The sequence below is a fragment of the Orycteropus afer genome, unplaced genomic scaffold, assembly GCF_000298275.1.
Source record: "Orycteropus afer afer isolate SDZICR_OR568_19922 unplaced genomic scaffold, OryAfe1.0 scaffold00152, whole genome shotgun sequence".
Lineage (NCBI taxonomy): Eukaryota > Metazoa > Chordata > Mammalia > Tubulidentata > Orycteropodidae > Orycteropus > Orycteropus afer.
This window is the reverse complement of record NW_006921739.1, coordinates 367,029-394,376: the sequence shown is the minus strand read 5'-3', so window position 1 is coordinate 394,376 and position 27,348 is coordinate 367,029. Positions and strand designations below refer to the sequence as shown.

Sequence of the window (27,348 nt, the reverse complement as noted above, 5' to 3'; positions counted from 1 at the left end):
GTTTTGCACATTCTACGTTATTCTTTAGCATTGCATAGTATTCCATTGTGTGTATGTACCATAGTTTGGTTATCCATTCCTCAGTTGATGGACACCTAAGTTGTTTCCATCTTTTGGCTATTGTAAATAGTGCTGCAATGAACATGGGTGTGCATATATCTGTTCTGGTCATGGCTATCACTTCTTTAGGGTATATACCTAGTAATGGAATGGCTGGGTCAAATGGTATTTCTAATTCCAGCTTTTGAAGAAATTGCCATACTGCTTTCCACAACGGTTGTACCATTTTACAGTCTTCAAGTTTCCTCTACTTTTTAACTGTGTTTTTTATTTTCACATTTAAGCTATTTTTTTTTAATTTCCTTTTCTATCCTAAAGTCTCAGACTTGCGAAAAAGCTCGCTTCTTCAATTTTTATGTTTTGTATTTTCTTTCTTATTATTTTTTAATGACCTCTTTGCTCTCTCTTTTAGATCTCATTACAACATCTTTTAGGTAGAAAAGGCTATCTGACACATGTACATGTAATTTCTTAATTAGTATAGTCGCCTGAAGAGAATTTCAAAATGGAATTTAACACATTCTTATCAAGTATTTCTTTGAACCCTATAATTTTATTTTATCCTTTTCTTGTAGAAGGGCTATGGATATATAGGTGAAAGTGCCAATTTTCTTCTTATTGTTACTGCAGAAGAAAATCTTGAGTTTAAGATCGATTTCTTTTTATCAACAGGATTCATTGATGCAAATTTTAACACCTTTCTAACTTTTCTAGGGGACACTGGTGGTTCATTGGCAGAAGTCTTTCCTTTCATGTGAGAGACCAGCTTTGATTCTCAACCATTGCACCTCGTGCACAGCCACTACCAGTCCTTCAGTGATTGTTTTTGTGTGGCTATGATCCTGAGCAGGTTTTAGCAAAGCTTCCAGACTGAAACAGAGTAGGAAGAAAGGCTTGGAGCTCTACTTCCAAAAATCAGCCAATGAAAACCTTTTGGATCACAATGGTTACAACCAATCATGGGGATGGTGCAGGACTGGACAGCGTTTCCTTGGGTTGTGCATGGGGTTGCCATGAGTCAGGGCTGACTCAGTGTCAGCTAACGACAACTTGCCTAACACCCTTGTTCTTATGTGCAGTACTCATAGCGACCCCTCCTTGGGTTTCCAAGGCAGTATCACTACGGAAGTAGATTACCCAATCTTCCTTCCGAGGAGTGGCTGGTGAGTTTGAACCACCAAACTTCTGGTTAGCAGTCAAGTGCCTTAGGCACTGTGCCACCTAAAACCCTTACCACTTACTATCCATATGTGTGAATGTGTGTGGTTGTGTGTCATCAATTCCTACTCATAGTGACCCTATTAGACAAAAAAAAAAAAAAAAAACTGCCCCATAGGGTTTCCTAGACTATAAATCTTTATGAAAGTAGATTGCCAGGTCTTTTCTCCTGTGGAGTTGCTGCTGGTGGGTTTGAACCACCAATCATTTGGTTAGCAGCCCAATGCTTTAACCACTGCACCAACAAAGTATCTTACTATCTATGTATGGTGGTTAACTGCACTCTCCAAGGAGCCCGGGTGGCACAAGTATTAAGAACTCTGCTGTTAACACTAATCTATGGGTGGATACATAGGTAGACAAGCAAGAAGATTAGATGGACAGATGAACGGGAATATACCCACAGCCATACATAGGTTGGGCAGACGATATTCCTACATATGTATTTGTATGTGCTATAAAATTGTCCATATGCAGTATAGAGCTAATGGGGCAAAGTTAGGATAACTTCTTAGCCACAACTAAGCACCTTGAGGAAATGAGTTGCTGGGCCTGTGTGCTCAGGACCATGGTCGCAGGGGACATCAGGCTCAACTGGCATGACCCAGTATACAAATATATTGTTCTACATCCTAATTTGATGAGTAGTAACTGGGGTCTTAAAAGCTTGAGAAAGCAGTCATCTAAAATGTAACTATTGGTCTCTCCTCATCCAGAGCAAAGAAAAGTGAAGAAAATCAAAGATGCATGGAAACAATTAGTCCATATGACTAATGGACCATGAGAACCTCAGCCTATTTGACCCTAAGGCCAGAAGAATTAAAGGATTCCCTGCTACCACAGCCAACCACTTGGAAAGGGATCAGAATTGGAGATCCTAAATAGAGTGGGAAAAAATGTGGAATAACAACAAAAAAAAAATGTAAAAGAAGACCAGGATTACTGGTCTGATAGAGACTGGTGAAACCCTTTATTCCGCCTTCAGGCCTGGGATTGGACTCATCCCTGTAGCTAACTTTCAGCCAAACAATAGATTGGCTTACGAGCTGAACAACTATACCAGGGAGATGTATTTCTTAAACTAATCAATCATGCCAGATCAGAAGGGCAGCATTTGCACAGGGAAGCAGGAATGCATAGGCAGCAAGGACGTAGGGAAAGGGTAATCACTAGAGGGAGTGGGAAGAGAGCTGTTACATTGTGGGGATTGTAATCAGTGTCACAAAAGAAACTGTATATGAATGCTGAATGTAAAATAAATCTGCTTTGTAAAATTTCACCCAAATCACAATAAAAAGTTTAAAAAAAAAAAATGCACTCTGCTGATAACTGAAAGGTTGGTGGTTTGAACTCACCTGGAGGTTCAGTGGGAGAAAGACAGCAATCTGCTCCTGTGAAAATTACAGCTCAGGAAACCCAATGGGGCAGTTCTGCTCTGTCACATGGGGTCACTATGAGTCCAAATCAACTTGATGCCACCTAACAGCAACAATTACACTCTTTAGAGGGTCTTGAATCAGATAGAATTAGTATTTTAGCACCTGGTGTCTAAGGCATTTGACTGCTAACCAGAAGGCTGGTAGTTCAAACCCACCAGCCACTCCTCAGAAGGAATGTTGGGCAATCTACTTCTGTAGTGATACTGCTTCAGAAACCCAAGGACGGGTGCTATGAATCGGATCCAACCCGAGGGCAATGAGTTTGGTTTTTGGTTTTGCCTAGGGTTTATATAAGTATGAGTGAAGCTGTGCTGGACCCACAGTGAATTTCTGGTCAGCCATAATAAATGCAATTCAAAATAATTTTTAATTTGCTTAGAAGTCTACAAAGGCAAGAAATGTAGACTAGAACACTTCTTTTCTCGTGTTTTTGCATGGCAGTCATGCCTAGGATGCATAAAATGAACAAACTAATAGACATATACTTTCTCCGAGGCCTATTTTTACCCCCGAACCTTTTCCTTTCTAATCAGAATGACCCAGGAAGCCTAGGCAGGGATATAGAAAAAGTCATGGCTCTCTTAAAAATATAAAATCAGTTGAAAGAAAACTTGTGTACTGGGATAGGGAACAGGACCAGGTACCAAGATCCTTGTATTTCCTACACTATATGAAAAGTTGCAGAAAAGTGAAGGAATGGCCTGGATATTTAAGAAAATTTACATTTATTCATCATTTGTTGTTGTTGTTGTTATGTGCCGTCGAGTCAAACCCGACTCATAGCGACCCCTCCTTGGGTTTCTGAGGCAGTATCACTACAAAAGTAGGATTGCCCAACGTTCCTTCCGAGGAGTGGCTGGTGGGTTTGAACCGCCAGCCGTCTGGTTAGCAGGCAGGTGTCTTAGCCACTATGCTACCAGAGCTCCCTTATTCATTATAGATATGAAAAAAAAAAAAAAAAAAAAGACCAAACTCATTGTCATTGAGTGGATTTCGACTCACAGCGACCCCTCCTTCTGTTTCTGTGGTGGCATTACTATGGAAGTAAATTGCCCAGCCTTCCTTCCATCATTATAGATGGAGTGACTATATAATTGCTTTTACAATTATGATAATTTTGAGGGTGAAATAGGATGTTATTAACAATTATTCTGTGACAGCAAGTATACAACAGAACAATTCCAGGGAAACTTGTACAAAAAAATCCACCTTAACTATAAACAAAGTCAGAAATAAATTTTAGACTGTGAGGACCATAAAACATTGCCTGGAGGAGATTAACATGAAGAATTTTTGTAGAATGGGAAGCTTCTTTATGGTTTGAGGGGTCTGGAGAATGTCAATAGAAAGTCGTATGCGAAGTAAGAAGCCCCTATGAAACAAAAATGGTTAAGAGCTACACTACTAACCAGAAAGTTGGCAGTTCAAACCCACCTGGAGGCACGTTGGAAGTAAGGCCTAGTGATCTGCTTCCAAAGGCCATAGCCTTGAAAATCCTATGAAGTTCAGCTCTGCTTTGAAATGCATGGGGTACCAGTGAGTTGAAATCACCTCAACAGCAACTAACAACAATATGCAAGGCAAGGATTCTGAGGTGGCCCTTCATTAATATCATGCCTTCAGAAACTGGGAAGCCCATTCAGAAACCTCTATAAAGAGTGTTATGAAGTGTACTGTAGTACTTGGTGTAGGTGGTAACTGAGAAGAATCTGCCTGTTGATTTATTTTTCACTCAAACATTGATATCCTGTCCTGCAAAGTGGATTTCTTTTAAAAACAAGGTGGAGTCTCACCTGGTGATAGTGATTTATTAACTACACTTGGGAGTTCTAGTCAAAACTAGGAATAAGGATCAACTCATCTGTTAATATTCTAATTCTGTTTCTGATTCTAAAACACAATTTGATCAAGAAAGAGTGCTCTATGGGTATCTAAAATTTATTTTAAAATGGGGCAAATATCTCTGATGACTAGCATTTTATTTCTGTTTACAGATCAAAAGCATAGAAACTTTTGCTATGCATATCTGTGAGCACTTCCTCTCTTCTTTTAACCATGTCATTCGAGTTCAAGTTTATGTGGAAGAAGTCCCTTGGAAGCGTCTTGAAAGGGTTAGCTCATTTATTTGTGTTCCCAGTTTAATTTAATAAATTGGTTTTACAACATATGCTGAATTTTTCACTTTTTTTTTTTTTTTTCTAATTTTCAGAATGGTGTTAAGCATGTCCATGCATTTATTCACACTCCCACTGGAACACACTTCTGTGAGGCTGAACAGACAAGGAGTGGTGAGAGATATTTTTTGTGCTTTGATTCTGCAATTATGTTTTCAGGTCTCCTTTCCTCTGTCTAAACAACTCCATGTTTTAACACCAAGGAAACTATAGAGAATTTTGAGAGCTTGTAAGTCTGAGATGGGAATTTGAGAACTGTGATTCTGGATTACATTGAATTACTCTCCATTCTTTATCTTAAAAATATAAAAATGGAATAATTCCTTATGCAACAAATCTGGGGCTTAAGTGGGGTAAAATCATTGTTATTACCCAATATTGAAGTGCGGCAAAAAAAAAAAAAAAAAAGTCACCAACAGACAAGAATCAAAACTTTTCAACTTTCTGACTTTTTCTTTCCTTTTTTTAATAATATACCATGCTATAGGAGCTCTGGTGGCTTAGTGCCAAAGGCATTTCACTGCTAACCAGAAGGCTGGTGGTTCAAATCCCCAGCCACTCCTCGGAAGGAAGGTTGGGGAATCTACTTCCATAGTGATACCACCTTGGAAACCCAAGGAGGGGTCGCTGTGAGTTGGGCCTGACTCCTAGGCAGAGAGTTTGGTTTTTGGTTTTACCAACCTATAATTATAATAGTCTTTATTGGAAATTTCTACTAAATAGCAATCAAGTTTCCATGACATTTTATTTGCATAATAATAAAACCATTGATATGATCATAATTAAAATAATAAAATGATTTTCACTTAAAGCAGCAATAACAATTATATAATTCTATTTACCAAGAAATTTGAAAGTTAATTGTGGAACATAATTAGAATACAGAGCTTATTAGTACTGATAATTAAACATAGTAAATACTATTAAAATTCTCAAAGCTTGTCCTCTGATTTGTTGAAGTTTTCAGAGTAGAGTTCAATAATTGGCTAAAAACTAGATTAGAAAACCTTTAAGAATCATAAAGCAAAGCATAAAAAGTAGACTTTAGTGATCATTATAAAGAGAGAATATGAGCTCAGAATTTTTTTCCTTTCCTTTTTTTTCTTTCCTGTTTCTCCTTTCTTCTCTAGCTCTCTTGGGTAGGACTTCGAGGTGGCATCTAATAAATATAAGACATATTATAAGGTTAATAAAATACATATGTTGCCTATTCTTTATTCTGAGTCCTATTGGATAATTCTCCCCTTGGAAAGTTTTAGTGTACTAGCAATCATTTCATATTTTTTACTATCTGTGTTAAACTCTAGACATAGCTAGGACCATCTCAGTGTCTGAGTAACAGCTATAAAAGAGATTAAATAGTTATTAAATAAAGGTGAAAACATGATTTTTTTCTTCATGATAAGTTGTTTGTAGTCATGTAGTACAAAAACTCTGATAGAGCTGTTAGTTAACATCTTCCACCCACTTGCCCTTCCTTCTCTTCTTTCCTTCCTTCCTCCCTTCCCTCCTACTATAGTATAGCTGTTCAAACCCACCAGCCACTCCTTGGAAAGAAGATGGGGCAATCTACTTCTGTAGTGATACCGCTTGGGAAACCCAAGGAGGGGTTGCTATGATTTGGGTCCGACTCGAGGGCACATAACAACAACAACAGCCATAACAAAGCACCACAAAATGGATGTCTTTAAAGAACAGAAATTTACTTTCTCACAGTTCAAAAGGCTAGAAGTCTGAATTCAGGGCATTGGCTTTAGGAGAAGGTCCTTTTTTGTCTCTTTTGTCTTCTAGGAACTTGCAGCAATCCTTGGCATTCCTGGGCTCTTAGATACATCTGGGTGTGTCTGTATCTATTCTGCTCTTATTATAACACGTCACTAAGAAGTGATTACGTTTAAGGCCCATCTTACTCTGGTATGATGTCATTAACATGACAAAGAAAACCCCTATTTCCAAACAGTATCACATTTACCTGTATGGCGGTTAAGACTTCAATATGATTTTTTGGAAGACACAATTTGACCCATAAACATCATTACTTCTTTCCCTCCTTCCTCCTTTTCTCCCTTCCTTCCTTCCTCTTTCCTTCTTGGCTTTGATATGTAATGTTGGAGGAGAGAGGAAAGGAAATTTTTCTAACTCCCAGGTTGGCATTTTTTACCCAAATTATATTGACTACCCATTGCCACTGAATCAATTCTGACTCACAGCGACCCTATAGGACAGGGTAGAACTGCTCCATAGGGTTTCCAAGGCTGCAGTCTTTATGGGAACAGACTGCCACATCTCTCTCCAGCTGAGTGGCTGGTGGGTTTAAACTGCCAACCTGTCAGTTAGCAACTGAGAGCTTAACTACTCAACTACTAGCACTCTGTATTGACTACCCTCATAAAATTATAAACACTAAACCAGCACTGTCCAACAGAAATATAGTGCTAGCCATATACATTATTTAAAAATTTTCAAGTAGTTACATTAGAAAAGCAAAAGTGAAGGGAAATTCATTTTAATAATGTATTTTATTAACTCAATATATATTAAATAATACCATTTCAGAATATAATAAATATAAAAGTCATTAATAAAATATTTTATATTCTTTTTTAAAATTGAATATTTAAAATTTTGTGTGTATTTTATGTTTATAGTAAATTTTAATTCACATTAGCTATGTTTCAAGTGCTTAGGAGACAGATATGGCTAGTGGCTATCATATTGGTCAGCACAGTTCTAAACTATTTTACAGTGATTCTTAGGATTCTTAGCAAAGTCTTTATTCTACCTTTAACTATGTAAAATGATAGTCTAGAAAAGATTTCACAAGAGCTAATTTAAAAATGAAAGCATTTATGAAAAGTGCTTTGTGTCATTAATTCATATACTGTTGTTCAGCAATTAGATTTTGAGCATTCATTATATTTTCTAGGAGCTGTAGATACAAAGTTGAATATGATGTTCCCTGACTGTACTCTCATGGATTGATAATAGCTAAATAGTAGGAGATTGACTTATAAACAGCATTTACTATACTATGAGGGACTAAAGACTACAATGGAGGGATTAAAGACATGCTGTGAGAGCAAAGAGGTGCAAAAAACTAGCTCTTTCTAGACTTGACAGGAAGGAGGAAATATTCCAGTTGACTTTTGAAAAATGATTCAGAATATGCTTGGCATAGAAGGGGGAAAGAGAATTACAAATAGAATGAAAAAGAATGGATACAGGTATGAAGGAGCTCTGGTGGTGCAGTGGTTAAAGTATGTGGCTGATAACCAAAAGGTTGGCAGTTCAAACCCATCAGCCACTCTGCAGGAGAAATATGTGGCAGTCTGCTTCTATAAAGATTTACAGTCTTGGAAATCCAGTTTTGTTTGGTCGTATAGGGTCACTATGGTAGTGCCTAAGGCATTTGACTGCTAAGCAGAAGGCTGGAGGTTCAAACCCACCAGCCACTCCTCGGAAGGAAGGTTAGTCAATCTACTTCCCTAGATATACCACCTGGGAAGCCCAAGGAGGGGTCGCTATGAGTCAGATCTGACTCGACAGCAGTGAGTTTATGAGTTGGAATCGACTCAATGGCAGTGGGTAGAGTTTATATAGATAGGAGTCATGAAGGAGAAGAATAATATTTTGAACATCTGTCTTACACTGATTGTCATCCTGGGCAACTCATCTTACTGTGGCATGGGCAAAGCATTTCAGAATAGTAACACATTTGGTGGGCTAGTACTTAGTATGTATGAAGTTGAGTTGAAGATGAAGTCGGTTTGGGCTGGACTCTGAAGAAATTTGTGTGCCATATTGACATACAGGCAGTTTTACATGTTGGTTAATCCCATAGGTCTTGGAGTTAGACTGTATTTGAATTTGAGCTCCACTACTTAATGATTTTGTGACTGTCGGCATGTTACTCAATCTACTTCAGTTGTTTTTCATTTGTAAAATGAGAATAACAGTGTCCATCTCATAAGGTTATCCAGAGATTTAAAGGAAACAAATGTCAAATATAAAGCATTTAGCACAGTAATTGGCACATGGGAAGCACTCCTTAAATGCCATTATTATTATTTAGAATGACAACAGGAAGCCAGGGAAAGTCTTCCCAGATGTGTATGTGTATGTGTGCATGTTTACTTTTGTTCAGCAATTCTGAGCAAAGTATGGCAAACAGCCTGGAGAAACAGGCAATAGGGAGAAGAGGAAATTGTTGAGTGTGAACTAAGGCAGTAGCAATAGAAATGGAGATTGTCAGAGGGCATTATATAAGGCATTTCTGAAGTAAAACCAGTAGGTCTTAGGGGTTAAGAAAGGATGGGAGGCTAGAGAGAAAATGGAAGAATTGGGGGAATGGACTATGGAAAATATGCAAAAGGAGAAAGTTTAATGGGGAAGCTGGTAAGTTTGGGAATATAAGTTTGAGGTAGATTTGGGGACTACCAATTGATTGATGGTAGGTGACACTGTGGGGAGAAAGGAGATTGCTCAAGAAAGATATATAAAGTGAGAAGAGAGAAAAATGAAGAGGCAAGAGTATCCCCCAGTTTAAGGGTGAGACAAAAGAATGGTCAGAGAAATATAGGATTGGGGACAGTGTTGTCATGGAGGCAGAAAAATATTAATTTAAGAAATCAAGGGTAGTTATTGATAGGATGCATGTTTTGGTTACCTCTGTGCTGCTCTAACATAAATACCACAAATGGGATGGCTCTAACAAACAAGAGTTTATTCTCTCACAGTTTTGGAGGCTAGAAGTCCGAATTCAAAGTGCCAGGCTCTGGGGGCTGGGTGAAGGTCCCTTAATCTTGGGCTTCAGCTCTGCCTTTTGCTTCTGGCCCACTGAAGCTAGAGGTGTCTCTTCACTCATGTAGCTGCTGGCTAACAAATACAAGGTCAACAAGTGAAAAGGCACAGTCCCAATGTACCACTAATTGAAGTCCATTGAAAGTCTCTAGACTGGCAGAGCATGGCAGGCTGCTGAACAACTCAACTATATGCAGGGTTCAAACATGCCATAAGCTAGAGACCATTCCCAAAGCTGATTCTTATATATGGGATGCAGACCACATTCCTAAAGCAACTACTCAGCTGCTTGTGGTAGATCCCACCATGGAGCTGATTGCCAGTCTCATCATAGGGAATAACTACCACCAGCTGCCCAGCCACTCAAGCAGGCTCAGCCAAGTTGACACACAAACTTAATTACCACAATGCATAACAAATAGATTCACATGTAATGGCTCTTAACTAGAAGTTTACTTCTTTTTGTAAAAGTCCAATTCTGTGTATGTATGTACATGCTCTGTTCCCATAAACTTACTCAGGTACCCAGGCTGATGACAACTCTTACTACTTTTTACCCTATCACACACTCTCCCCTCCAGCCCACACTTAGCTCTAGGCAACCACCAATGTATTTTCTATCTCTGTAGATTTCCCTGTTCTGGACATTTAAATGAATGGAATCATATAATATGTCATATCTGATTTCTCTCATAATGCTTTCAAAGTCCATTCTTAATGTAGCATGTATCAGTACTTCATTCTTTTATGACTGACCATTGTATGGTCATACTACATTTTGTTTAGCCATTTGTCAGTGGATTGTTTTCACCTTCTGGCTATTATGAATAATGCTGCTATAAACAGTTGTGTACAAGTTTCTGTGTTGATGTATATTTTCATTTCTCTAGGGTATATGCTTGGGGTGGAATTGCTGGGTCATATGGTAACTCTATATTTCATAGTTTGAGGAACCACCACAATGTTTTCCAAGTGGCTGTACTATTTTGGGGAGCTCTGGTGCCATAATGCCTAAGGCACTTGACTGCTAACCAGAAGGCTGGCGGTTCAAACTCCACAGCCACTCCGGAAGGAAGGTTGGGCAACCTACTTCCGTAGTGATACTGCCTCAGAAACCCAAGGAGGGGTCGCTATGAGTCGGATCCATCTCGATGGGAGTGAGTTTGGTTTTGTTTGGATACCATTTTGCATTCCCATCAGCAGAATATGAAGGTTCTGTTTTCTCTGTATTCATATTATTATTTGACTTTTGTTTCTAACTATCCTAGTCAGTGTGAACTGATATTTCTTTGTAGTTTTGATTTGCATTTCTCTGATGACTAATGACATCTTTTCCTGTGCTTATTGGCCACTTGTATATCTTCCTTGGATAAATATTTATTCATCTCACTTGCCCATTTTTAAAATTAGGTTGTCTTTTCACTGTTGAGTAGTAAGAGTTCATCATATATTCTAGATACGAGGCCCTTATCAGATATATCATTTGAAAATATATTCTCCCATGTATTGGCATGGGTTGCCAAGTGGGTTGCCTTTCCACTTTTCTGATGCTGTTCTTTGAAGCATAAACGTTCTTAACTTTGATGAAGTCTAAATTATCTATTTTTCTCTTTTGTTGCTTGTGCTTTTGGTGTCAAATCTATGAACCCTTTGCAAAATCCAAGGCCATGAGGGTTTATCCCTATTTTTTTTTCCCTAAGAATTTTGTAATTTTAGCTCTTTCATCCTTTCCTGAGTTAATCTTTGTATATGGTTTGAGATAATGGCCGAACTTCGTTTTTTTGGTTTTTTTTTTTGCACATGGCTAACTAGTTCTTACATTTTTAATACTTGCTTTTTAGGGGCACCCTTAAATTAGGTCTTCATTACCAGACAACCAGAACAGAAGAGCTTGGAGAAGCAGAGGAGGGAGCAAAGTCCATTAAGCATAAGCAGCAAGCCTGGAAGTAGCACACATCACTTTTACTAGAAAGAACACAGCCACCTGTAAATGCAGGGGAGGCTGGAAAATATAGTCTAGCTGGGTACTTTGGAAGGAACTCTGGTGGCACAGTTGTTAAGGCATTTGGCTGCTAACCAAAAGATCAGTGGTTTGAACGCACTAGCCACCCTCTGGGAGAAAGATGAGGCAGTCTGCTTTCGTAAAGATTTACAGCCTTGGGAACCCTATGGGGAAGTTCTATTCTGTCCTATAGGGTCATTATGTGTTGGAATTGACTTGATGGCAGTGGTTTTGGTTGCTTTGGGTGCCTAGGAGGAGGAGGAGGAAGAGGAGGAGGAGGAGGAAGTAGATTTAGTGAACAGCTTAGTAATCCCTGCATGGAGGGTTAAGAAGTTTGGGTTGAAAGAGAACTGAAAAGAAAGTATAGAGTTTGGCAAATATATGTCATTAGTGACTTCCCCAAGAATACCTTTAATAGAGCTACCAAAACCAAACCAAACTCACTGCCATCGAGTGGGATCCAACTCATAGCGTCCCCTTCTTGGGTTTCCGAGGCAGTATCACTATGGAAGTAGATTGCCCAACCTTCCTTCCAGTGGAATGGCCAAGTATAGGACTTTCTAATCATAAGAAGAAGGCTGCTCATCATACCCTTGTTCTTTCTAGGAATTACCAGGAACTAGTATCAGTATGAATTCTAGTCACTTGCCTGCTACAGAGTGGAAAAACTAGTCACCGTAATCAGGCCAAGGAGCCCTGCTGGTGCAGTGGCTAAGTGCTCAGATATTAACTGAAAGGTTGCCAGTTCGAACCCACCAGCTGCTCTATAGGAGAAAGATATGGCAGTCTTCTTTCATAAAGATTATAGCCTTGGAAACCCTATGGGGCAGTTCTACTCTGTCCTATAGGGTCATTATGAGTGGAAATTGACTCGATGGCATACTACAACAACAACAACATAGCATGCTGTGAGAAATTTCTCTTTCTCCAGAAAATTACAAAGCTTCAGGTATTATAATCATTGTAGTGGTATTCTCAGAAACTCCAGGTTGGTGTATTTAGAATCCAGCTCCCATCTGATATCATGCAGGGCTATCAGGGATGAGGTAGAGGAGAGGCATCTGTTGCCTTAAGTACATGCAGATATGTATGTGCACATGTATATGAGTGTGTGCATCTTCCAGCATTGTGTATAGAAAGATGACATTTGTACTGTGTCTGTCTTTGGAGAGTGGGGATTTGTGCTCTTTTGGTTGTTGTTGTTATTAGGTGTTGTTGAGTCAGATCCAGCTTGTAGTGACCCTATGCACAAAACTACTAGGATGAGGAGAATACTTAGCTTTCAAATAGATTCATCAATGCAACACCCAAAAGGGACATGTGGACACAGTTGGACATGTGACTGATTTCTCTTAGTGGGCTGAATTCATTCTTATCAATTGAGCAAACATTTATAGAATGCCTATGAAATAGCAAGCACCATTCCAGGTGCTGGAAATAGCTGTAAAACTCCCATTATATTGTTGTTTCCTTTCTTGGTAGATCTTTTAAAGCTACATCCTTACACTGTTTTTCAGTGGTTTCAAGTTCTGCTGGCTCTGTGGAGGAATGTGGGAGAAACAGAAATTTGTTCACACAAAGGGGCAAGGGCTGGTGCTATGTTTGTGATTTCCTGAGCTCTGAGGGGAGAATGAGGCTGTGTGTGTGTGTGTGTGTGTGTGTGTGTTACACAGACTAATGGTTTAGGCATTATACAGAATCTTAACCTTCAAACTCTTTCTCTTATGTGTCTCTGCTGAACTTCAAGTTAGTGGGCCTTGACATGACTGGGTCTGTTGAATCACAAATTTGAACTAAATTGGCCCCCAAATCTCATCACTATTTAACTTATAATTCATAATTCTTTAAGCATTAAATTTCTTCCATTCTGATATCAATGATAAGAATTCCGTAGTGCCTAAGGCATTTGACTGCTAACTAGAAGGCTGGCAGTTCAAACCCACCAGCCACTTCTTGGAAGGAAGACTGGGCAATCTACTTCCGTAGCGATACCACCTGGGAAACCCAAGGAGGGGTCGCTGTGAGTTGGATCCGACTCCACATCAGTGAGTTTAGTAAGCAGGGCAAGAGGAGATGGAGAAAAGCCCTCAAATAGTAGGTGTAAAAAACACTCTTCTGTTGGCAAGGAGGCTGAACAGGTCACGAGGATGGTTTGAGGAAGGGGGGAGGTGAAACCAAAGTCCTTAGGGAGAATAGATTTAAGAGGAGACAAGCTGAGCAGATGAAAGAAGTGAGACTGAGAAATTGGGATACTCAGGGCAAGACATCTGTTTATGTCTTTTTGATATCAAGAATAAGCACTCTAATTCCTCTAAAGGAATAGTTCTTGGCAGACACAGGTTCTTTAAAAATCACCCTGATCTTCACCTAGCTGTACAAAATCCCAGTTAACTTCTTTGCCTCTGGATGATGTCATCTCTCCACATCCAGAATTTCACAGAAGGCGCTTTCACTCTCCCTGCATGAGCTAAATGGACTCTCAAAGGCAAATGATATTTAATTGATCTTCACTTTTGCTAGTACTTTACAAGTTTAAGATTTTCTACTAGAATGATTTAATATAGTTTTTAAATATCCTTTCAGCTATTTATGTCCTTTTTGGAGGTGTTAAACATGGAAGCAATTATCCTCTTCATGACAGGATTTTTTTCTTGGCTCAGGAAAGCTTTGTGCCTTGTGACACCTGACGCGTAGGTAAAGAATTGGGCTTATTTTCTATTAATTTTCAGTGAGCTTCTTTCCCTTAGAGAGCTAAAGGGTAGGATGTATGCTTCTCTGAGAGATAAACCACCGTCTGTTAAGTGTGTAGGAGGACACTAAAAGCTAGAAAAGATTATGTTCTCACAAAGTAAAATGCAAAAATCTTCCTTTTGCACTACTCTACACCCATGGTGAAAGAGCAAAAAAAAAAAAGCTGATTAAGTGGTTTTAGGGGAAGTAACCTAGAAAAGGACAATCTTTTTGGTTGGATTACTTCTTGTTAACCTAAATTGGAATATTTTTAGAGTGTGCTAGGCGTGATATTTTTAGTTGATGGGCCCATGTATTTCAAAGGCTTGGGTTCTTACCAGTGTTCAGATGGCTGGGGCACTGCCAATAGAGAAGATAAAATAAGATTTCTGATTTCATCCAAAGTGTCTGAAGTGTGCCAAGGGAAAAAAGATTTTTTTTTTTTAAATCAAAGAAAATAGGATTTTTGGTTGTTGTTGTTGATAGAAAGATGAGAGTGCCAAAGTTGATGGTTTGTGTTCTGCCAAAACTGTGACAAAAGTTAATTGTCTTTGGGAACATGAGACATTTCATTCTGCGTGAAACTGAAGCCAAGATATACATTAGAAAATGCAACTGGTTTCTACATCTTTAGATTCTAGCAAGAACATATCCCATTTCAAAGTTCAGTAGCAGGACTAAAACTCCCCTGGTAAACAAGTCTCATCCCAGGGCTGGAAGCACATTAGGAGCAGTTTTCAAAACCCACTGAGACTCTGTGAAACATGGCAAATATTTACAGGTGGTTGAGGTTAAAAATAAAAAGTCAGTTATGCCAAAACAGTTACAATAACTAACATTTATAGAGCACTCCCTCTGAGACAGTCATTCTACTAAGTCCTTTATATGTATTATCTTAGGTATCAACTCTCAGAAATGGGTATAATTATCATCTTCATTTTACAAATGTAAAAATAATGGTATAGAGAAGTTAACTAATTTCCTCAGGAGCACAGTGCTCATAGGAGAGGCATGGGGAGTGTGATTGGGGCTCGAATTCAGGGAATCTGAGCCCCAAGCCTGTAGACTCAACTAGTATGCAACGCTGCATTCAGGAATCCTTTTATGATTAAGACAATTGGAGAAGCCAAAGTCTGACTGGCTCACTTTGATGCTGGTGATCAAGATCAGCCCTACCTGAAAAGATGATGTAGATAAAATGTGCCTTTGGCTTTCCTTTGCCTTCTCTTTATCCCCATTCAAATGTTCTCATTAGTCATTCTGCCCCTTCCCTTGATTGCAAATGCATGTGTTTCATTTCTATAGGATTTTCTTTTCTACAAGGGAGTTCTGCTGGAAGAAGATTACAGTATTAGTTTATAAAGACTTAAGGGGAGTCGCTTCTTTAAGAAGTTTTTCCATTTCAATAGAAAAAAAATAAGGAATAAGAAGTTTTAAGACATTCAAGGACCATTTCCAGCAGTGCCATTTCAGTTTCCAATTTAGACCAATGGAGATGGAATTTTCAAGTTCAGAGCTCTGAGTTCCTCAAAACACATTGTAGAATAAGAAGTGACAACCTTCTGGTTTCCTGAAAAGGCTTCTGATAGCACAGAAATTGGAAGAGGCAGATAAAGGAAGGAAGAAACATTCTATGGATGAATGGTGATCCAAAAAAGGGGAAGAAAATAATGGAATGTCATAATGTGGTACTGAGTTCAAACTCTACCTCTACTATTTTCTAGCCATGTGACTATAGCAAATGATTAAAACTCACCTGTATGAAAAAAACCTACTTTTTCAGGTTGTAAAGATTAAATAAGCTGTTGATGTTGTTGTAAGGTACTATTGAGTCTGCTGACTCATAGTGACAACAGAACAAAACACTACCTGGTCTTGTGCCATAACATAATCATTTTTATGTTTGAGCCCATTGTTGGGGCCACTCTGTCAGCCTATCTTGTTGAGAGTCTTTCTCTTTTTTGTTGATCCTCTACTTTACCAAGCATGCTGTCCTTATCCAGGAACTGGTTCCTCCTGATAACATGTCCAAAGTATGTGAGACAAAGTCTCACAAGCCTTGCTTCTAAGGAGCTTCTGGCTGTACTTCCAAGATAGATTTTTTCGTTCTTCTGGAGATCCATGGTATATTCTTTGCCAACACCATAATTTAAAAACATCACTTCGTCAGCCTTCCTTTTTCATTGTCCAGATTTCACATGCATATGAGGCAATTGGAAAATGGCTTGGGTCAGGTGCACCTCAGTTCTCAATGTGATAGCTTCGCTTTTTAACACTTTAAAGAGATCTTTTGTAGCAGCTTTGGCCAATGCAGTGAGTCATCTTCTTTCTATTTTCTTTTTACGTTTTATTGTGATTTGGATGAAAGTTTACAGAGCAAATTGGTTTTCCATTCAATAATCCGAACACATTTTGTTTTGTGACATTGATTGCAATCCCCATAATGTAACAGCCCTCTTTCCACTTCCTCCCTGTGTTTATCATTTCCATTTGGCCCTGCTTTCCTATCGTTTCCTGCCCTCTGAGCTTTATCCCTGGGCAAATGCTATCCTTTTGATTTCATATGGTTGATTGTCCTAGGTCTTCTAGGTCTGTCTATTGTTTGGCTGAAAGTTGAGCCATAGGGGTGAGTTCAGTCTTAGGCTTGAAGGGTGTTGACTGCTGCTTTCATGAGCATTTATTTTGGATCCAAGTAAAATGAAACCCTTGACAACTGCAACCTTTTCTCTGCTTATCATGATGTCCAGTTGTGAGGATTTTTTGGGGTTTTTTTATGTTGAGGTATAATCCATACTGAAGAATGTAGTCTTTGATTTCATCAGTGAGTGCTTCAAGTCCTCTTTGCTTTCAGCAAGCAAGGTTGTATCATCTGCATATCTCAAGTTGTTAATGAGTCTTCCTCCACTCCTAATGCCATGTTCTTCATACAGCCCAGCTTCTCAGATTATTTGCTCAGCACACAGATTGAATAAGTATGGTAAAAAGATACAACTCTGATGAACATTTTTCCTGATTTAAAACTATGCCCCCAAAAACCCACAGCCATCACATTGATTCTGACTTATAGTGATCCTATAGGATCAAGTCAATCTGCCCCCATAGAGCTTCCAAGGCTGTAAATATTTTTGGAAGCAGATTGCCTCATCTTTCTTTTGTTGAACAGCTGGTGGGTTTGAACTGCCAACCTTTTGGTTAACAGCCAAATGCTTTAACCACTTGTTCTGGTTACCTAGTACCACTCTGACAGGAAATATACCACAAATGGGATGTCCTTAACAAACAGGAGTTTATTATCTTACAGTTTGGAGGCTCTAGTGCCAGGCTCTAGGGGCTGGGTAAAAGCCCCTTAACCTTGGGCTTCAGCTTTGCCTCTTGCTCCTGGCCCACTGAAGCTAGAGGCATCTCTTCACTCAGGCAGTTACTAGCTGCTGAGGCTAACAAGCCCAAGGTCAACAAAGAAAAAGGCACAGTCCCAATGTTACCAAACCGCACGGAAGACCATTAATTTAAGTCCATTGTAAGTCCCAAGGTTGCCAGAGCATGGCAGGTTACTGAACAACAACATGACCACATGCAGAGTCCAAGCGTGCCATAAACTAAAGACCATTCCCTAAGGCTTCTCCTTATATACACAGGAAGCAGACCACATTCCCTAAGGCAGCTACTCAGCTGCTTGTGGTAGATCCTACCATGGAGTTGATTGCCAGTCTCATCATGGGGAATAACTACCACCAGCTGCCCAGCCACTCAACCAGGCCCAGCCAAGTTGACACACAAACTGAACTACCACACCACTGAACCACCAGCACTCCTTAAAATCCTGCAGTACCCCTTAAATAAGATAAAGACTGAATAATACCCAATACAGCATCTGACAGTCAGGAGGTTCTCAGCCAATGTTGATTCCCCCCTTCTCTCTCTTGCTGCAATTTGTCTGAGTTGAAGGCAAGGAGAAGGGAAATGGTAAAGACTGATAGGAGTGAACTGTCTAGAAGAGAAAGAGAATAAATGTAAGAGACTTATTCCTTGACATGAATAGATTGCTACACTTACACAGTTTTCTTGAGATTTGGACTCACTTTGATTGGCTCTGGTGGCATAGTGGATAAGGCATTCAGTTGCCTCAGTGGTTCAAACCCACCAGCCGCTCTATGGAAGGAAGATGGGGTGATCTACTTCCATAAAAATTTATAGCCTCAGGAACCCAGTGGGAGGTTGTCGCTATGAATCAGAATCTACTCGATGGCGGTGAGTTGTTTTTTTTTTTTTTTTATTTTTTACATTGCATTTTTGAAATGCTGATTTGTGGAACCATGTTCACAGATCTTTAATGGGTTTTATCTTTATACATTTAGAGGTTCTGCTGTAAATCTTATAAACCCAGCAGCTATGGTGGGCATTGGCCATTAGCCACATAGAGCATTGTTTGTATCTTTATCTTTCTTCAGATATAGTTTCCAATGAAAACTTGAAAATATTTTTTTAAAAAATACCATTTTCTGTTTTGACACCTTATCCTGGAGCATTCTGCATAGAGCACCTTATTTCATCAGCACTTATTTAATCAGCAGATCTGCCACTGCCCACTAGTCATTGCTGTCTGGTAGATGTATACATTTAGCAGAGAAAATACTGAATTACAGTCATTATTTACCTAGTTCTGAAACTCCACAGCTACTGGGTTAACTGCAGTTATTGAAACCACACCACGGATGTAAATGACTAGATTATTAAGAGCTGCCTTGGATTTTAATTGTGGACCATGAGTTACATTCTTGTTCTTCAATGAAGACCACATGCCTTATAGTGATGCCTGTCACCTGAGGGCCTTGATTTACAGAAACAGGCCATGAAGCATACATAATAGATGGAATGAACTTAGTGACTGAAAAGAAGTAACCTTAATAATTCTCCCATGACACTTTGGAGTTAGATGTTTGTACCCAACTATTCCCTCAACACCACCCCGCCACAAGCCCCATCTCATCAGCCTGCTAATGTTGATTCCCGAATTTCCCTGGCTTTGAAGCTCCTCACTTTAAAGATACAGAGCCTCTCTAGCCAAACTCTCCCACCCCTTCCTCTGACAGGCCCCAGCAGCAGTCACCCATATGCTCAGAACAAGCTTGCACATTGGGCACCACTACTACTTTATTGGCTCTGCCGGCATTTGCAGTGTCAATTGGGAAGAAGTTTGCTCTCCACAAAGCATTGTAGCTTGAGACTTCGCAATATGTCACATGTCTCCATGTTCTCTTCAACCTCCATCCAAGTGCTGGAGCTACAGTGTGCTTCCTGCAGTAAAACAGAAAGAGTCTTCCCTACCTCCAACTCTGTGCTCCACCTGTCACCTGGGCCCTAAGCCAGAACAGTCTGACACACAAATAAATAGCTTCTTCAGATTATGCCTGTCACACTCCCACTTCCTCCATTCACCATATGAGGTGACCTCAGGGACAGTGGAATAGCCATATCTCCTCCACTGTTTCCAACTCTTCCTTCTGTCCCATAGGTATGCATGAACTAACTTTTTCCTTTCTTTTTCAGTAGAAAATCAAAAGCCTTTATGGATATAAATTCAGGCGCATTGATACCTTTGGGCTATCAGCCTCATCTTCTCAGTCTCTACTTGGATTCAGCCAGGCACACACTTCTACTCATGCTTGACATTGTCTGGTTCTTCTGAGCTCATTAATAAAAGAGAACTGAGACATCGTTAGGGTCTTATGGAGTCATCAGCCAACGTATGTGGTTGTCCTATGAGAACAATCCCCAGGAAAATGAATTTCAGTGTCAATATTAGATAGAGGAATGACTCTTGAGGACCTTATTAACTCATTTTGGTATAACTGCCTGTTGAATGAGATAGAGCTCAAAAGGTGTAAGGTATTTTGGCTTAGAAAATACCCCTGCAAGTGTTTGAAAGTATTCATTTTTGTGAGCTTCATCACAACTGGGAAGTTTATTCTCTGGCATTCAGTTCCCCTAGGGCAGGTATGTAGTAAATAAGCTGGCCTTGCCCCAAGTGAACTTCTGGCATTTACCTTCAGTTTCTGGGAGATAATCTCTGGGTTCTCGGAATGTTAAGTTTGATAGGAGTGTCTTTGCTTTCCTGGGGACCTTAAATCACTGGACAATCTAAAAGTGAAACCTAGGACAACAGAAAGACTAACCATGTGATTTAGGGTAGGGGTTTTGTGTCATGTGCTATAAGTTGCCTTAGAGACCAAGATCAACCACATGTGTGATCAAAATCAATCCATCATGCCTACATAATGAAGCCTCAATAAAAACTCAGAACACTGAGACTTGAGTAAGCTTCCCTGGTTCACAATATTCATGCATATTGTTACACATCAGTTTTGGGTAAGGGATATGTCCTAATTCCATAGAGAGAGGATATGTTGTTGTTGTTGTTATGTGCTATCAAGTCGGACCCAACTCATAGCGACCCCTCCTTGGGTTTCCAAGGCGTTATCACTACGGAAGTAGATTGCCCAACCTTCCTTCCGAGGAGTGGCTGGTGGATTTGAACTGCCAGCCTTCTGGTTAGCAGTCAAGTGCCTTAGGCACTACACTACCAGAGCTCCCAGAGAGAGGATATAGAAGCTTCATATTTGGTACTCCCTGAACTCCACCCATGGTAACTAAGCATTGCAAATGGTTTGTGCTCAACTGCTAACCTAAAGGTTGTCTGTCTACCCATCCAGCAGTACCCCTGATGAAAGGCTTTGGGATCTGCCTCCATAAAGATTACAGCCAAGAAAACTCTATGGAGCAGTTCTACCCTGCAACACATGGAGTCACCATGTGTCAGAATCAACTCAATGGCAATGGGTTTGGTTTTTGGTTTGGGGATCCTACCCTGTGTACTTCTTGTCTTGGCTGATTTTAATTTGTATCCTTTCCATCAAATAAACTGTAAGTGTGGGTATAATAGCTTTCAGTGAGTTCTATGAGTCTTTATAGAGAATTGGCAAACCTAAGGGTGACTTTGGGAAGTCCTCAAGCTTGTAGTTAGTGTAAGAAGCAAGGATAGGCAACCTTCTGTTGATGCTGTGTACCTTCTAAACTTTGTAGTTGACTCTAACTTTTCAGAGCAGGATTCATGGAATCCAGATAAACAGAAAAGCATACCATTCTCATCACTCAGACTGAAGAGAAGATAATCAAAAAAACCAAACTCACTCCCGTCAAGTCAGATCTAACTCATAGCAACCTCTCCTTGGTTTTCTGAGGTGGTATCACTAAGGAGGCAGATTGCCTAATCTTCCTTCTGAAGAGTGGCTGGTGGGTTTGAACTGCCAGCCTTCTGGTAGCAGTCAAATGCCTTAGGCACTAGGCCAAGAAAACAAGGAGCAAAGATGTAGTTCTTTGTATCAACATAGTGTGCCATGTTTTAATGACCAGCATTCTCAGTGTTAGGTCTCAGTGAGAAGATATCTTTTTTTTTTTTTTTTCCTTAATGACCTCATCCTTTCTTACCCTTTTATTTTATTTTTTTAAAACTAAAAACAGGACCTCCAGTTATTCATTCTGGAATCAAAGACCTCAAGGTCTTGAAAACAACTCAGTCTGGATTTGAAGGATTCATTAAAGACCAGTTCACCACCCTCCCTGAGGTGAAGGACCGGTGCTTTGCCACCCAAGTGTACTGCAAGTGGCAATACCACCAGTGCAGAGATGTGGACTTTGAAGCCACCTGGTATGAATGGGTGTGAGGGCCTGGCTCTGAGGAAGGTAGTAATTTTCTCTTTGCAGGGGCTCAGAGTTCATGGAGTGTTATATCTGAAAGGGATTCCTAGTTTGAGGCTCTCTGTTTTTAATTTACTAAATCAGTGGTTCTCAAACATTAATTGGCATTAGAATCTGTTAAAACACAGATTGATAGAGCCCACTCCCCAGAGTTTCTGATTCTGTAGGTCTCGGGTAGGACCATAGCATAGTGCTTAAGGCACTTGATTGCTAACCAGAAGGGTGGCAATTCAAACCCACCAGCCACTCCTCGGAAGGAAGTTTGGGCAATCTACTTCCGTAGTGATGCTGCCTCAGAAATCCAGGGAGGGGTCGCTATGAGTTGGATCCGACTCGACGGCAAATAACAACAACAACAACAACAGGGTAGGATCCAAGAATTTGTGTTTCTAACAAACTCCCATGTGATGCTGAAGCTGGTAGACTGGGAAACCACACTTTAAGAACCACTGGATTAAATGAAGATAATAATATCTGGCCTTAGTAGCTCAGAGGGTTGCAGGGAGGGCTAAACTAGTTTAGGGTGACTCACTTTTCCCAGGACTTTGCTGCTTTTAGCAATTGAAGTCCTGGTAAACCCTTTGGTCCTAGGCAAACTGAGACTATCAGTCACCCTGGGCTAAACTTAAAATAAGATGATATCCATAGAAGCACTTTGTAAATGATAAATGCTTTAAAAATGGAAAGGTATGATTCTTACTATAATATCCTTGACAAGCAATAATTAGGCTTATGAACTCACAGAGACAGAGAACTTGCTTTTTGACTAGGCATCTCATTTCATTTCTAAAGCTCTAATTGTTAGGAATTTTTACCCTATGATAAGCTGGAATGTGCCTCCTGGTAGCTTGCTCTTACTGATACAGTTTTATTCTGCTTCTTTAATTATGTGATAATGTGAAAATATGGCTCTGCAAAACCTACAGACCTTTCCTTCTTAAATCAGACTACTTCGAAGTTTCTCAATTACTTAATTGCCTGATTACTGTGTTCTTTTTTGCATCAGTGTATGTGGCTATTTTTGCCCTTCCACTTCCTGTCCTTACCTGATAGGTTTCTATTAAGCCTTTAAGACTCAGCTCAAAATGTCTTCTTTTGGGTGAAATTCTCCCTAGACCTTCTAGTCATGAGCATAGTGGGTATTACGATGTATTGTCTAGTACTTAGTGGGAAATCAAATATTCTTGAATGAATGAATATTCATGTACACGCCAATCTCAACTATTAGAACAAAGACCATATTTTATTCATATTAGTATTGCAAAGGCTAGTAGAATACTTGGCTTGTAAGTATCTAAAGAATATTTGGCATATGAATTATGCAAAACAATAAATGTTTAGTGATCACATAATATGTGTTACTAGAGATGTAACAGTAAAATGAAATAGGCAAAATTTCTGGCACTGTAGAGCTTAACTTTCTGGGAAAATAGATAAACAAGAATGATATGATATTAGTGATAAATGCTAGGAAGAAAATAAACTAAATGAATGAGTGATGACATTGGAATTTTGCCTTTCTGTGGGGACTCAGTCAAGTAACTATTCAAGGGACCAGCCAAGCTGAGCAGTAAGAAGGTCAGAGTGTTTGAATCCTCTTTATAAGTTCTTCAAATGTGGAAGGAGGTTTACCCTGGAATGCCCACTTGGCCCTGGTGTTAGACTACGAAGACAGCTTAATGATAGTCAATGTTTGTTGAATGGTGGTGGTTGTAGTAGTGGTGGTGGTGGTGGTGTGTGTGTGTGTGTGTGAGAGAGAGAGAGAGAGAGAAGGGGAATGGGAAGTGAGATTTCTTGGGATTATAAAATATTAATCTCTTCTAAAACCAGCAATAACATTATTTTCTGAGGGACAGAGAGGTCACTGCTTCTCAGCTTTCTAATGAATTCTTGAGAGTCCTCAGTTCCCTTCTCTGGGTTTCAGGGACACTGTTCGGGATATTGTCCTGGAGAAATTTGCTGGGCCCTATGACAAAGGCGAGTACTCACCCTCTGTCCAGAAGACCCTCTATGATATCCAGGTGCTCACCCTGAGCCGGATTCCTAAGGTACATTTTGTTACTTTTCATTCTGAGGATTGAGAGAATTTGTTGTGTTTCCTGTCAGCTCTAAGTGAGAGTTAAAATAAGAAATCATAAGATACAGGAAAAATGACATCTGTTATTGTTCAAAAGCTTGTTATAGCAAGTGAGAAGAGAACAAAAAATGGAAAAAATCTGTCTAATTTAAAAACATAGGCCACTGCTGTGGTTCTTTAGTTTTATTGAGAATTCTTTGAGTTATTTCAACTTGCTGAATTAGACCTCATATTCAGGACACCTGAGTGCTTTGAGGGAGTGGCAATAAAATGGAGGACCTATATTTCAGGGGAGTCAGAGAACAAAGGTTAGATGTAGAGAGATACTGTCCATCCATCCATCTGAGCATCCATTTGATATTATTGCATGGTTATTATGTCTCTGCCAGGACATGAGGGATACAAAGATAAATTAGAAATGGTCCCTATCCTGAAAGAGCTCATCGTTCAGTGAAAAAAAAAAAAAAAAAAAAAAAGAAGAAGAAGAAGAAGAAGAACATAAGTAAACTAACAAAACACTAGAGAATAGAGTATTATGGAAATACAAAGGAATGCACCTAACTCAAGTTTAGGGGACAGGGCTGGCTAGGTTCTCTGGAGGGAGAGGTGCTTGCGTTGAGGCTTTAGGGATAAAGTGGGGTTATCTGGGTTCACACTTCATTGTGAGGGAGCAGGGGGAAGTTATGGAGACAGGAGGCAGCCTGGTATAGTTATTTACTGTTGAGCTTGTTGACCATATGTGAAGCTCTAAGAGTGAAAGTATTACCATGTGCCCAGAGACAGGGTCCAAATCAGGAAGAGCTATTTTGGGCTTAGCTACAGAGTCTGTACATTATCCTGAGCTCTCTTAGGATATAAGCAGGGTGTGGCATGACCAGATTTGCATTCTAGAAAGATCACTGTGAAAGAAGTGTGAATTAAAAGGCTGACAGATCACAGGCAAGGAGATCTGTTGAGAGGTTTTTGCAGAAATCTGGCAAGGATAGCCTGAAATAAGGCAGTGGTGGGGATGGACAGGAGGAGAGGAATACTTCCTTTAGGCCCAGACAAGAGGAATTCCTGCCATGACCAAGTACTTTAGAAACCCTTTTCTGGCCTTCCTCCAGCTATGCCTCTCCACTGGGTGAGGTGTTTGTGGGTCCCTGGGAACAAACCCTCCAGGAGCCTACATATCCCCTTTTAGACCACTCTGTGGATACCTGGACCTCCAGAATTTCCTGCCCAGATCACCCTGTGCCTACTTCTGAGCCTGCACAGGTGTCTTCCCCAGATTTACCTTCTAGAGGACAGATCATGCCATTGGTGTACACACCATTAGACTTGAGGGTTATCAAAGGGGCAGCTGTTACAGGAGATGTGAATAGGAATTGATGTGCAGGCTGGATAATTAATTAATGCACCCACATTAATTCAAGAGAGAAAGTGGGTGGGCCAGGGCTAGGGGTTGGCTCTTCTCACGCTGCCATGTCTTGGCATGACACTCTAAGGAGTCAGAGAATTTTAAATTAGAACGTGACCTTCCAGGTCATTTAAAAAAACCACCACACTCACTGCCATGAAGTCAGATCCGACTCATAGTGACCTCTCCTTGGGTTTCCAAGGTGGTATCACTACGGATGTAGATTGCCCAACCTTCCTTCTGAGGAGTGGCTGGTGGATTTGAACCATCAGCCTCTGGTTAGCAGTCAAATACCTTAGGCACTATACTACCAGAGCTCTTCCAGGTCATTACAAAGGTATATTTGTAAAGTTAGAAGACTAGAACATATTTTACTCATAAAAATTTGTTATTTTGATTTATAACCTTTAAATCTTTAGGAATCTAATACATGGGCTTCCAATTATTGTCTTACCCCAAGGCCTAGAGAGGAGGGAATGAAATTAGGAGGAATTTGGGAGGTTGACTTGCCAGCATATAGGTATCTTAGATTTGTGATCCAAAGAACCCTTACTTTTCAGAGGAGCAGATGTTGTACACTGAGAAAGGTTGGCTTACCCTCTAATAGTAGGGCTAGTAGGAGAGAAGAAGGTCGGACAATAGAGAGGCAGCAGATGGTGCTTCAGAGGCAGAGGCAGAGCCTAAGTGAGATGTGGGGGTTGGTGATAGAAAGACACACCATTGCTCAGTGTGATACATATTATTGTTCATTACAGATAGAAGACATGGAAATCAGCCTGCCAAATATTCACTACTTTAACATAGACATGGCCAAAATGGGACTGATCAACAAGGAAGAGGTAAGAGAACTTTGAAAATTAGTCAAAGCACAATTCCCCACCCCTCTTTATAAACTTGGAATGATAATATCACTGACTGAAACTCAGCAGCTATTGCTTTGGGGAATACTTATAGTTGGCCACTGATTAGAGCTCTCTGAGACCCTGGGCCTTTCAATGCCTGAGGCTAGAGTACCCTTGAAGTGGATGAATAATTATAGAGGATGGTTGGAAGCTGCAGAGGGAAAGACAAAGAAAGAACACAGTGTGCCCAAGGAAACAGCTCAGAGATCTGCTGCCTCAAAAGGTGCCACACAAGGTTACAGCTTCATTATTCTTCATTATGAGGCAATAGGGAGAAAAAAAAGATGCTATTTTAGTTTCTTCCATCACCTCTACCTTTGATTATGTTGTCAATTCAATAGCATACACAACACATAGAAAGAAGAAAGAGTATTTGTGTTTCTAATTGCAATTACAGAAGGCAAGAAGAAGTAGTTCACTTTTTGAAAGGAAACCTTACCTTGGAAAAAGCACCAGCCCTGACTCACTTTTAGCCATGGCAGAAAGTTAAACCACTTAGTATGTCCATCTACCAACCCCAGACCCACTGCTGTTGAGTTGATTCTGACTCATAGCAACCCTATTGGACAGAGTAGAACTACCCCAAATGGTTTCCAAGGCTCTAATTTGAAGCAGACTGCCTCATTTTTCTCCTGAAAAGCATCTTCCAGATTCAAACAAACAACCTTTCAGTTAGCAGCTGAGTACTTAACCACTGCCCCACTGACTGTTGTTGTTGTTGTTAAGTGCCGTCGAGTCGTTTCCGACTCATAGCAACCCCATGCACAGCAGAACGAAACACTGCCCGATCCC

The 27,348-nt window shown here is 40.0% G+C and overlaps 1 protein-coding gene across 1 annotated transcript in view; it reads left to right on the top strand.

Moving 5' to 3' along the window:
• LOC103201481 (uricase) overlaps window positions 1-27,348 on the top strand; it is a 53,069-nt gene that overhangs the window by 20,027 nt on the left and 5,694 nt on the right. The window contains exons 2-6 of the mRNA XM_007946187.1: window positions 4,712-4,828; window positions 4,927-5,005; window positions 21,942-22,128; window positions 24,103-24,226; window positions 26,410-26,493. Coding sequence (XP_007944378.1) covers window positions 4,712-4,828; window positions 4,927-5,005; window positions 21,942-22,128; window positions 24,103-24,226; window positions 26,410-26,493 — 591 coding nt within the window. The remainder of the gene's footprint in view (window positions 1-4,711; window positions 4,829-4,926; window positions 5,006-21,941; window positions 22,129-24,102; window positions 24,227-26,409; window positions 26,494-27,348) is intronic.